At 37.6% G+C, this 12,963-nt stretch overlaps 1 protein-coding gene across 4 annotated transcripts in view; it reads left to right on the forward strand.

The window, feature by feature from the left end:
* Nucleotides 1-12,963, forward strand: part of Frmpd4 (FERM and PDZ domain containing 4) — a 489,555-nt gene that overhangs the window by 440,795 nt on the left and 35,797 nt on the right. For all 4 annotated transcript variants that reach the window (XM_013032132.1, XM_013032131.1, XM_013032133.1 and 1 more), the window contains 2 exons: nt 6,707-6,752; nt 11,793-11,897. In XM_013032132.1, coding sequence (XP_012887586.1) covers nt 6,707-6,752; nt 11,793-11,897 — 151 coding nt within the window. The remainder of the gene's footprint in view (nt 1-6,706; nt 6,753-11,792; nt 11,898-12,963) is intronic.

Genomic DNA, 12,963 nt, shown 5'->3' on the forward strand with positions numbered 1-12,963 from the left:
CCATTCTCCAACTAATGGCTTCAGTACCTGTTAGGAATTGAATCAGTGGATAATTACAATCTCTATTCAAGTGTTGCAAAGGTCAACTAGATGAAACATTTAACTTCATTTCAAGTGTAGTCCTGTGGTGACTTTTCTGAATCTGAAGAGCCATCCCACACTTCTTCCTCTAGCTTTTCCAGATATCCACTAGGCTGACATTATGCTATGGCTGGCTATCAGGTCAGAAAAATCTGGATGTTTATTTCATATCTCTAAGTTCCAATAGGAAAAGGAAAAGGAAAACAAGCGAGTGACTTAGCTACAAAATTTCCAACGAGTGAGGAAAGGTCCTGCTGAGGAGTCATCAGAGAAATGCTGTTAATTGATTTTAGCATGCTTAAAATTTTAAGTGCTGTTTTAAATTATTTTAAATGCTGTTAATTATTTTCATCAGCAGGGCTGCCCAAAAGCACAGAGGTTAAGGGCTGACATGCATTAGCTTGTAGAAAAGAATATTGTTCTAACCTCTTTGAAGAACTCTGAAGTGCCAGAAGAATCTTATGTGTGCACATACTTACTTTGAAATGAGAGTTCAAGCATGCTTGCAGTCTGACTCACCACCTTTCTCTCTAAATAGAAATACTACATGGCAATCTCATGACTCACATTAGAATCCCATTTTACAATTTACAGTATAAGTTTATTGATATCCTTACATTAACTCTTTGTCATTTAAAACTTAATCTTTCAGCCTTTACAAACTGATCACTTCCACTTGTAGTGAACTACTATGGACATAAGTTTTAAAGTAAGACACATTTTTGACATAGAGCATAGTCTTAGAGTTCCCTTATTTTCTATTTTGTTTTGCTTCAATTCTGTTGTTTCATATATCATTCATTTCCCTACTCTCAGGAAATCTCAATGTGCTTTAGCACTGCTAAATTTCTATCTCTGAATTGATTAGAGGATCTAGTTGGTTGTTCTGGGAGGTTAATACATAATATCACTTGCCAATATGATTATATAATACAGCATTATACTAGCGTCAATGTGAAATGGGGAAAGCAGTTTTCAATAAGGGAGCAAACTATACTACTGTAAGAAAAGAGACTCTATCTTTTTTTTGTTTGTTTTTTTGGTTGGTCGTGGGTCCTGAAATCTGGGCCTGGGTGCTTTCCCTCAGTTTTTCAGCTCATGGCTAGCGCTCTACCACTTGAGCCACAGCACCACTTCTAGCTTTTTCTGCCTATGTGGTGCTGAGGAATTGAACCCAGGGTCTCATGCATGGGAGGCAAGCACACTACCACTGAGCCACCTTCCCAGCTCTAAGAAACATGGAACATCAACTTTAGCCTCATTGTTAGAAGGGGTTTTCGGGGTAGGGCCTAGTATAAGCAAGTGCTTGGGTTTGATCTCTAGCTTCAGACCTGGAAAAATAAGAGGCTATAATACAGAAAATTGTGCCTTATTAAAATAAGAGTTTCTTCACATTGTTTACTTATATCATCCCAATCACATGCACTGGAATCATACAATGGGTAATACCAAGCATGGCCTGTAGCCACTCATGCTAGGTGTCCCAAAAACATGTTTCAAGGTTCAAGGGATTCTAGATCATGAAAGGACAAGATTTGCATCAAAGAGATGGATAGAGAAAAACTGAAGACAATGTGTGTGTGTGTGTGTGTGTGTATGCTGGTCCTGGGACTTGAACTCAGAGCATGGTCACAGTCCCTTGAGTTTGTGCTCAAGGATACTGCTCTACCACTTCAGGAAGAACTACACTTGTGGATTTTTTAGTGTTTACTTGGAGATAAGAGTCTCAAGGACTTTCCTGCTCAGGCTGGCTTTGAATCATGAGCCTCAAATCTCAGCCTCCTGAGCAGCAGCTAGGATTACAAGCATGTGCCACTGGTGCCCAGCTTGAAGGCAATTTTGATAGTTTTCTAGAGTAGGTTAGATTGTATCTTCCCTAGCAGATCAATACTTAAGTCAGTAAATAAAGTGAAGAGTGTTAACTGTTTGCAGGGTTACGGATAAACTCCAGGAATTTTCTATGCTAGGCAAGTGCTCTGCCCCTGAGCTACATCTCAGGCTGCAAAATGATGTTTTTAACCAACAACTATTTTAACAAATAATGTCACTGAACTTTGAAAATATTCAGGGAATTTATGTGGAATTTATTACCGAAATACTTGTCTAAATTTGCTTCTAACTGGATTTTTTAAAGCCTCTAGCTATTTTAGGCCTTCCTAAAAAGAGGTTATCTGCTGCTTGAATGTGGTATCTTCCCTTCCTGATTCTCGTCTTTCTGTTAAGGCTATTTTGAAATGACTTACATCTAATTTTTTCTCCTCCTAGGATATTAGGATTTGAAATTTGAAGGGATCCAACACATTATGGAGTTAATAATTCTTGTCTGGTCCTTCTACTAAATGATTATAGTTTAGAGAATAAGTAAGAAAAGCACATCCCCCATTCTTGTCATATCATTTCAGAACATCATTTTCAATTTTGATAACTTCATTCCATATATTTTGAAATTAAAATCAATATAGATTACGTTTTAGACAATTTTGACAGGATTGCCATAGACTCAAATACTTTCAATATAATGCACATACGTTGAAAAATGCTTCTCATTTTCAAATTAACGAGGCATGCTGAACAATGATTAGTCGAAGTTACTGGCAGGAAAAAAAATTCTTTATAAGGTGAAGTCATAGGTAGAAATTACATTTGAGTTACATATAGATTTCTTGGCTACAAGTCCCTGTTTGTTGGTGTAGCAGGCAGACTATGAGAGATCTTTGTATTTGCTTCTTTGTATTTGTACCTTTGTTTATTGCTCTCTCTTTTAGGATGGATGGGGCTTGTGACTTGCTACTAAACAATAGCATATGGCAGAAGTGATAGGTTGCTACTTCCTTGATTATGTTGCATAAGATTGTGACTCTGATTATGCCAGTTGAAATAAAGAAAACTTTCACTGACTTTTCAGTGTGGTTAAATTCAGGGCAAAGGAGATTGTCTTCGGAGTCTAGGTCAACTATGTAATTGTAAGGAAAGAGGAAAATAAGAGAGATTTGAAAACCATGTACTGCTGGTTAAGAAGATAGATGGAGCCACAAGTCAAGGAAAACCAGTCATAAACTAGAGGTGAAAACGACTCCAGCATGAATGTCCTTTAAATAGCATGTCGATTTCAGCAAAACCCAACTTAGACTTCTGCCTTTTAGAAACATATGGTAGGAAATTCATAAATTTTAGCCCTTGATTTTGTCATAATTTGTTACAGCAGCAATAGGAAGCCAGTACCTTACCTATGCTTATTTACATCATAACCTCCAGAGACTCATTTGCTCCTAACAGCTATTGTACAAGATCTATGAAGATCATCTTTGCTTTCCAGAAGTGAACAAATCAATATGATACCACTGATCATTGAGAGGAAATTAGCACTTTTCTCACAGCCTCATGGGCCATCCATTTTCTTGCCCATTCTACCTCATGATTTGCACTGGTCTTTCTCTTATCTTTCATTTACCTTTTAATGGTTTCTTCTTGAGGTTTTACCTCATTTATTCAATGATTGTTTGATCTCCTGACCATCTAAGTAAAGAGAAGTTGGAAATAAATATAGCAAGCTTATCTCAGGGGGTGTAATCGCTCTTTTCCCCCATTGGTCATTTAAAATAGATCCCTGAGACCAGTTCTAATCCAAACTTTCAGAGAGGTCCCACAAATGTATTAAAAAGGTTCAAAAAAGTCGCTAGTCAAATGTACATTTGTCATGACAGTTTGTAATCTGTAATTAAAATGCTCCATTGAGCCAGGTATGGTGGTATATACTTCTAACCCAGCTAGGTAGAAGGTAAAGCTAGAGAGATTGCAAAGCAGCATTGGCTTCAATTCCAATCACGACCAAAATAATAAATCTAGAAATAAAATGTTTACTCACCCGGTAATAATTTACTTCCAAACTCCATAAACTCTCTTGCACCTATTTCAGTCCTCAACATCATGGTGTGGGTTCAAGAGCATTGTTAATGTTTTCTCTATTTGTTTATCTCCTTCCAATTTGAAATGGGGCCATGATAATGAGATGAAAAGCAGGAAAGTTCTCACTTGATTGACACTCGTAGAATCCCTACATTGTTTTCCATTGTCTATGGAAGATAATGATCATTGGCTCTCTCTTGTGGGTTGCTTTTGTGCATTCCTGCAAGATTTCTCTGTTGAGTTGTTGCAATTGGAATTTCCTTCCGTTAGAAAGAACGAAAGGGCTGGCTGGACTCAGTGCCTTTCAGTTTCTACATTATTCTGCAAAGGCCCTTTGACCCCTAGAAGAAACACAGTTGATCAGGAGACCTTCATAAATTGATCCCAGCCAACATTTTTTGTTGCATCTCACGCACCTTGTCCCAAGAGTTACATATTTTGGATCTGCCTCAGTAGAAGGTAGTCTTTTCACTAATGTAGCCTCTGCTCTTTGGGCATGTGCTAATTCTGTCATCCTGTGCCTGGTTCCCCTTTCCCGTTTTTAATTAAGTCCTGAGTCAGACCTCATGGTGAGTAAGTAATGGGTTAATATTCCAAACTCTATTTTCCAGCACCTGTGAAGGTCCTACAGCGCTCTTCTTTAGCATGTGGAGATGATTGACATATATTGGCATGGGACACCAGCTGAAACTGTCTAAATCCATCTTGGCATCCTATAATATGAACACATATGGCTTTGATCTGTTTTTCTTCTAGGATTGGGTTAGGAATCCTGAGGGATCTGTAGCACTACAGAATTTAATTCTTGTCTGGCAGGTGATGATTAAGTACTTACAGAGGAGAGAAAACAGAAGTAAAATCTCTTTCTCAGAATGATGATAGTGATCATGATGAGAAATTTTACATCAATTATTTTATTGTTAATGGAGCAGTGAGCAATCAGCCCTCAGGAATGGTAAAACTCAGGATTGTTCAGGGATTCCTGACATCTGCATCCTGAACTCTGGTGCCCCAAGTATATGCTCTTAGTTTCTATGTCTCTTCTGATTCTAGAGAGAAAACTCTGGTGTATTCCAAAGCTCAAACACAATCAGCTATACCCAGAGGATTATTTCCCTGGGTCCCTGGCCTACTACTGAGGAATCATAGAACAAATTTGGACAGAACAAGCCACACAGCACATACAGGTCCACTGACATGACTGTAATACTCACACTTTTACCTTATTCACTGTGATCTCATTGGATTGTACTGTCACTCTGCCTACTGCAGTTATCAGGTTTTCTACCAGGCTGGACAAGTGAGAGGTTGTAGGAGCAGCTGGGTCACCTGCCCCAAAACCATCATCATTCTACATGTCCTGGTTATTCTTGGAGTTATAGTTCCTTTCCTTGGTCCATGGATCCCTACCTCAATTGCTGTCTCAAGGCCTTTGTGCATTTGTGTTCTCAGTATATCATGGTTTAAGCAGCAGAATGAGTGGGCTATATCACGGATCAGTTAGTGAGTCAGATGTGATTTGTAGTGGTTCTGTTGAGCATACTTACAACCAATCCTCTTTGCCTTACTCATTTTTGAGTGATAAAATTTTATAAAAAATCAAGTAATTCATACAACCTAAAGTAGAAAATGCTAGCTCTTCTTTACCAAAATGGCAACTGACTTTTATTTATAATTCAAAAGGAGCAAAGACACAAAAGAGGAAAAACATAGCTAATAATATGATTTTTTCCTCATGGATTTGAGTCATTTGAAAGGTTGAGTTACTTGGTGCAATGAAATAAACTATTCTATTTCATTGTTCTGTTTTAGCTCTGAAGTACTCCTTTTTGTGAGCAGTATCTTCCAATTGATGCCTGTGTGAAATACTTATTAGCTCAGGGTTCTGTACACTGAACTTACAAAGCTGTGCATTGTGGGAAGTGATTTTATTTGAGATGCTGTTTTTAATGTAAGCAACCTCTAATGACGTTCTACTTTCATGATGTTTCTCTGAGAATACAATGATATTCTGTGAATTCATAGAATTGTTTCAAATTCTTTCCCCTTACAGATAACTATAGAGTCCTTTCTAAGCAGCAAAAATGTAGGCTGAAGGAAAATCAGAAGAGGCGAATCAATTTTGACAGTGGCAAAAAAAAATGTAGACTGCCAGCCAGGCACTGGTGGCTCACATATGTAATCCTAGCAACTCAGGAGGCTGAGATCTGAAGATCACAGTTTGAAACCAGCTTGGTCAAGAAAGTCTATGAGACTCTCCAATTAACCACCAAAAAGCTGGAAGTGGAGTTGTACCTCAAGTGGTAGAACAGTAGCCTTGAGCAAAAGAGCTCAAGGACAGGACCTAGACCCTGAGTTCAACCCCCAGACAGACAAAAAAATAATAATAAACAGTATAGAGATTGGGTTGTTGCTTTTGAATTCATTCTTTTATCCCCTATTTTATTTCAGGGCCCTGCTACTCAGTGATGCAGATAATATTACCCAATGGAAACCATCTAGGAAGCCTACAATTGAACAGTTTGTTGTCTTCAGGAAACACTAGATTTTGGGTTCCTCTGTGGCCTGAAAGCCCTTTTCTGAACTGTGGGATTTATTCTGCTCTGTGAGCCCAAAGAACATTCACTAACACACCACACATTTCCTTTTAAAAAAACTGTCACTGTTTGAGGCCAGATTCTGTACATTTTGTAAATATGTTTGTTTTCCTCTTTTACAGAAGCTGCAAAGAATCGATACTCCTTACTGTCATTCAGCCTTACCCTGTAAGTGTTCTGTGAGTAAAAGAACCATGGAATCATCTCTGGCTTCTAGCCTCCTGTATCCAATCCATTAAAGCCATGATGATGAGTACCCATAGGAAAAAATAACATTAATTTATATTCATCTTTAAAATACCTTATTTGTGCCATGTACTAGTGGCTCCTCCCTCTAATTCCATCTACTCAAGAAGCTGAGATCTGATGATCACAGTTTGAAGGCAGACTACACAGACAAATTAAAAAGACTCTTATTTCCAATTAACAAAAAAAGCCAGAAGTGGATGTATGGCTGCAAGTTCAAAACCTTATATATCAATTTTAGAAATTAATCTCATTGCTGGGCACTCGTGGTTGGTTCATGTGTATAATCCTAGCTACTCAGGAAGCTGAGATCTGAGGATCATGGTTTGAAGCCAGCTGGGGCAGACAAAATCAAAGCTGTCTTATCTCCAATTATCCAGCAAGAAATCTGGGAGTAGAGGTAGGCTCAAATGGTAGAGTACCAGAAGTCAGCAAAAAAAGCTGAATGATGGTGCAAGGTCCTGAGTTCAAGACCCAGTATCAGAAAATATACACCAATAAAAGAAGGAAGTGGAAAAAAAGAAATTACTCTTATTTATAAACTTTTTCAAGTCATGTTCTAGTGACATCTGAGAGCCACTAGAAGTATTAGGAACATGACATACTTTATTGTGGCCATTTTAGCAGCAGCAAAGTTGGAAGGAGTTACAGGGGTTGATTGGGTATCTACTTATCTTAAAATTACAGCCAAACCTAATTGTTCTAAATGATAATTATTCATCATTACCAGATATAAAATACCTGTGATCATCAGCTATCCTTGCTAAGAGTTAGTTACCAGTTCTTCGAATGATACATATAGTGCTGGCATTTAAACTCAGGGCCTTGTGGTTGTTGAACAAGCACTTTTCGACTTGAGCTAAGTCTCTATCCCTTTTAGTTTCTGATAATTTTCTAAATCATCATTTTAAAATCATTACCTTTAAGTAGTTGCATAAAGGGGTTTCATTTCAACAATTTGGTTGATGAGTACATCTATGTTTCTGTTGTTTTTTAAATGGAGTTTCATATTACATTATATCCTGGAGGGCCTGGATCTAGATCCTGCTATTTATGCTTCCCACATAGTTAGGATGGCATCCTAAGGATATTGTACATGATTGGAATAACAAAGACAAACATGAATTAAAACTATATGACTAAAAACATTATGACTAGAAATGATATCCCATCCACTAGTAACTATATACAGTGGAGTAAGCCATTGCTTTGTTGATTCTCATTAAATAGCCTTCAGATTTTGGAGACTATATTTTTATTATCAAAAGTAATTTTTTCTGGTCCTAGAGCTTGAACTTGGACCATGCACTATGCTGTCCCTGAGCTTCTTTTGCTGACAGCTAGCGCTCTACCACTTAAACCACAGTGCCACTTCCAGCTTTTTTCTGAGTAGTTTATTGGAGAAGAGTCTTACAGACTTTCATGCCTGTCCTGGTTTCAAGCCATGATCCTCAGATCTCAGCCTCTTGAGTAGCTAGGATTACAGGTGTGAGCCACTGGTGCCTGGCCAAAACTAATTTTTAAAATGAATGTTAAATACAGGAAACAATGACTAATTCTAAAGAATAAAAATATACCAGTTAAACTTTTATTGCACGTTTGTTGACTTCAAATTACATCTACAGTAAATTTTACTTAGGAGCTTTACTTATCAACTTTCGTTAGTCATTGTACATTTCCATGTTTCTCAGGAGACCATGCTAAATAAATCTGGTAATGAGGCTACCCAAAGTGGATAGGTTATGGCTTCAGAAAAAAAGAGAGTTCTATCTCTAACATTGAAAGTTCTGATTTATAGGATAATTTACTTTATGGCCTGATTTGTCCATTTTTGCATAACTGGGCCAAAATGCCCGAGGGAGCAACCTATAGAAGGTGAGATTTGTTTGGTATCATGATTTCAGAGATTTCAGTCCACAATCCTTGGTTTTGTTCATTCTGAGCCCATGATGGAGCAGAATATAATGGCAGCTAGAACATATGGGAGAAAAAGATGTTCACCTCATGGTGGACAGGAAACAGAGAGAAAGGGATTGAGGGCTGTGTAAACCCTTCAGATATATATCCTCAGTGACCCACTTTCATTAGCTAAGACTCCCAAAGTTTTCAGCAACTCCCAAATGGCACTTGAGGGACAAGTATTCCACACATAAGCCTATGCTGGAGATTCATATTCAAATCATAATATGGACAAATCACCCTATGTATTTCTATGACTCCTAGAAACATAACTGCATTCTAAGATTATATCAAATGATAGACATCCCGAATGTAAATTATGTTAAGTATACTTTTTAACTAAGCCAAAAAATTGCATAGAACATTCTTGGGGAAAAAAACATGATAAAGTATTAAAAAGCTAGGATGCATAAAGGAGTAAAGGTTTAAAATATTTGCACCTGGAATGCAAGTGGAATATTTCATTCCCAAGCAGTGGTAGAGATGTAGGGGGCTACTGCATTGAAACATTCCATCTAATTAACAGTGTCTATTCTGGGGAGCTTTATTACAACCACTTCCCTTGTGCTAAACTCATTGTGCCAATGTAAATACTGTCTGCTTAAAATCATTAAGGGAGAATAATGTTTTCCCTTCAGCTAAAAAATGGCATATCAAAAGCAAATGAACTTACCACTGTATGATTTGCCCGTTAATCATCACTAAAGTTGGCCTATAATTACACAGATACTGATGAGAATACCACTGTCACACCACTTCAGTGCTGCAATAAGACCTCCAAACTTTGCATTGAGTGTATTGAGCATTTGGGATTTTTTTTTTGTTTTTGAGAAGCAGCCATTCAGAATTATTTTGGATTTTTTTTTTTGGTAAGAGGACAGCCATTCTCTTAAAATGCCTTGTGTAAATGGGTGAATTGAAGCCCTGAAAGGTAAATTACTATCTTCCCTGCCTTCTAGGATGCTGCTTATAGCAAAGGTTGGAATACATGTACAAGGAAATTTCAGAAATAACAGGACAATGAGTCAGACATGGTAGTGCATGCTTATACTCCCGGCACTGGCAAAGTTGAGGCAGGAGGATTGTGAATTTTAGGCCTGCCTAGACATCATAGTGAAATTCTATGTAAAGAGACAGACACACAGAAAGAGGGACAGAGCCAGAGTGAGGCAAGTATAAAGAAATAACAGTATTCTCCAAGCATTAAGGCAAAAACACTACCGAAGAATATTTTATCATGTTTTAGCTGTGCTTTTATAATAATATACACATAATGTCATTTTTTAATTTTCCATTTTAAAGTACACAATTCAGTGACATTAAGTGCATTCACAAGGTTGTACAATTATCATCATTTTTAGTTCCCAAAAGAAAACTATATTAAGCAGTCACACCCCATTCTCTCTTTCTGCTTCTAGAAACTACTAATCTACTTTCTGTCTGACTATCTCACATAAACAGAATCCTACAATAATATGATCTTTGGGGTCATTTTGCTCACTCTGTTTCATGTTTTCAAGGTGCATCAGTGCCTTTATATATTTTTACCTTTTTCTGTTTTGGCTTGAACTCAAGACTTAGCATTCTTGCTTGGATTTCTTGCTCACACCTGGTGTTCTATCACTTGAGCTATATTTCAAGTCTGGAATTTTGCTGATTAATTAGAACTGGAGTCTTGTGAACTTTTCTGCCCCTACTATCTTCAAACCTTAGTCCTCAGAGCTCAACTTCCTGAGTAACTACGATTATAGGCATAAGCCCCGGTGCCCTGCTAGCTTTATTACTTTTTATGGTTGAACAATATTCTATTTTATGGATATACCACATTTTCTTTATCCATTCTATCATACTACTTTTTTAATTTATTGCACGACTGAGAATTGCCTTTTTATTTATTTAACTTCAAATCCAATATGTGAATCACCCTTATTGGCTTTTACACCTTGAGATTAATATAACACACAGAAGGTTAAGCCACTATTTATTTTAGAGTCAATTACTACTATTTATTATGCAATAGCCTCAATGTCTTAGCAATATCACACACACACACACACACACACACACACACACACACACTTTAATATGAACCCTAGGCCATTGTCAGTAATCATATGATATGAACTAAATATCACTATCTTAAGTTTCAACAAATAATGCAGGTCTCTTTAGAGATATGGAAATTATTCTAGCAGTATAGTAAATATTACTAGATGCAAGTTTCCTTTTCCTTAGGCTTTATTATAATTATACAGAGATATTTCTCAAAGTGACTTTCCCAAAGTCATGCAGCAAAGCACACCACTGAATCCCATCACCCTTCTAAGCAGGTTCTGCCATTCACCTCTAATTTCTGAGGAAGAATTCTGCCTGCCACTCAGCCTCTATTTCCACCAGTCATAGCGGAAGGCTCTTAATGTCCAAAGTATCCATAAGATAAGATAAAATATGAAGTCATCTGTCAATTTTAAGTCAAGATCTCTTCTCTGCCCTGCCCAGTAAGATCAACAGTCACGGGTTGTTGATATGAGGCTGACACTCAAATTGAAGATTCATAAAGCCTGAGAGAGAGAGAGACAGAGAGAGAGACAGACGGGGTGGGGGGGCAGGGAGTGGAAAATCAATCATTTCAGAAGTACCAGAAGCTCTTCTCCTCATTAAATAATAATTAATGATCAAATCATTATAATCCTATACTATATCTGATCACCCCCTCACAGCTAATTTAAAAGCGGGGTTTATGTCCTCATCATTTTAAATGATCCCTGGAAATGCACTCAGCAGAAACATGTAACACAGTGTTTGTAGTTCTGGTCTAGTAATTAAATCAGACTTTCTGTTTATGGCCATGGCAAAGTTTCAGTTATATCTGTCCTTGAATTCAGCATGTACCAAATATTCTACCTTGTAGTAAATCTGTTGCCTTTCTTTGAGTAAGAATACTGTTGCAGGGTTTGCATTGTGCTACCAATTGTCAAACATAATGTCTTCTATTCCTTCTAGTCTCCCAAATCAGCATTTATTAGTGCTGCAAAAAAGGCAAGATTAAAGTCCAATCCTGTCAAAGTGCGCTTCTCTGAGGAAGTCATCATCAACGGCCAAGTGTCGGTGAGTTTCCAATCACCTGCCTTGTGATTCAGTCATGGAAACAAAGGATCTGCACTCAAGCAAAGACAGTCATCTTTCTAGAATGTTCAGCCTGGATATGCTTGTTTGTTTTCACCAGGGTATCAAATCTCAGGATTATAAAGGACCAGACTCATCCCAGGTTGTGCCTCAGTCTCCTCTACCACAGCCAGAACACATGATAGCCAGTCTTTCCAAAACCACTTTCTGCATTAGAAACCTCATTGCTTTGCAAAGGAAATTATTTGATCTTGGAACACTGAATGACATTGCCTCATTCAGCTTAAAGAAAATATGCCTCTTTGAAGCTTGTACCATTTTCTTTTCAACTACACATGTTTCTGTATGATAGCCCTTTATATATTTTGAGAAAAAATATTCCTTACCTGAACACTTATAATCTCTGAACTTATCAAAACATCTTCATAGAAAGTGTGGCTGTACTGCACTTAGTTGATCTTCAAAGTGGATAATGCAGACACACAGAGAATATTCCATTTGCAGCTTTTTCCCAGGAAAATGGTAGAATGTCTTAGTTTGGGATAAACTCTCATGCTGGACCTGGAAAATGCCAAATTTTATGGTTGGGGTCTGCTATTGCTCTTGGCATTGTTTAAATAAATTCACAAGGATCGAATCTGTCCTGAATCTAGATTGGAAGCTATAGGCTGGGGCAAAGAACTTAAAGGTCTAATGTCAAGTTACTAACATGCAATTGCTCCATATTCAGGGCAAGGAGTTGATGTATATACTAGTTCTCTCCTTGTGGCAATGAAATACCTAATGTCAACAACTTAAGGGAGAAAGTTTTGTTTTGGCTCATGGTTTCAGATCATCCTTGACTCTTTATACTGGGCTGCTACTGAAGCAGAATACTATGGCCACAAGACTGTGTGTGAGCCTGGTCACTTAAAGATAAAATGCCTTGACACCAGAGCTCTCTCTTTGTTTTTTTATCTTATTCCATCCAGGCCTCTTGCCTTGGGGATAGTACCGCCCACGTTCAGAGTGGTCTTCTTCCCTTTGTTAATCCTTATTACCCTCACAG

Source organism: Dipodomys ordii, unplaced genomic scaffold, assembly GCF_000151885.1.
Source record: "Dipodomys ordii isolate 6190 unplaced genomic scaffold, Dord_2.0 Scaffold150, whole genome shotgun sequence".
Taxonomy (NCBI): Eukaryota; Metazoa; Chordata; class Mammalia; order Rodentia; family Heteromyidae; genus Dipodomys; species Dipodomys ordii.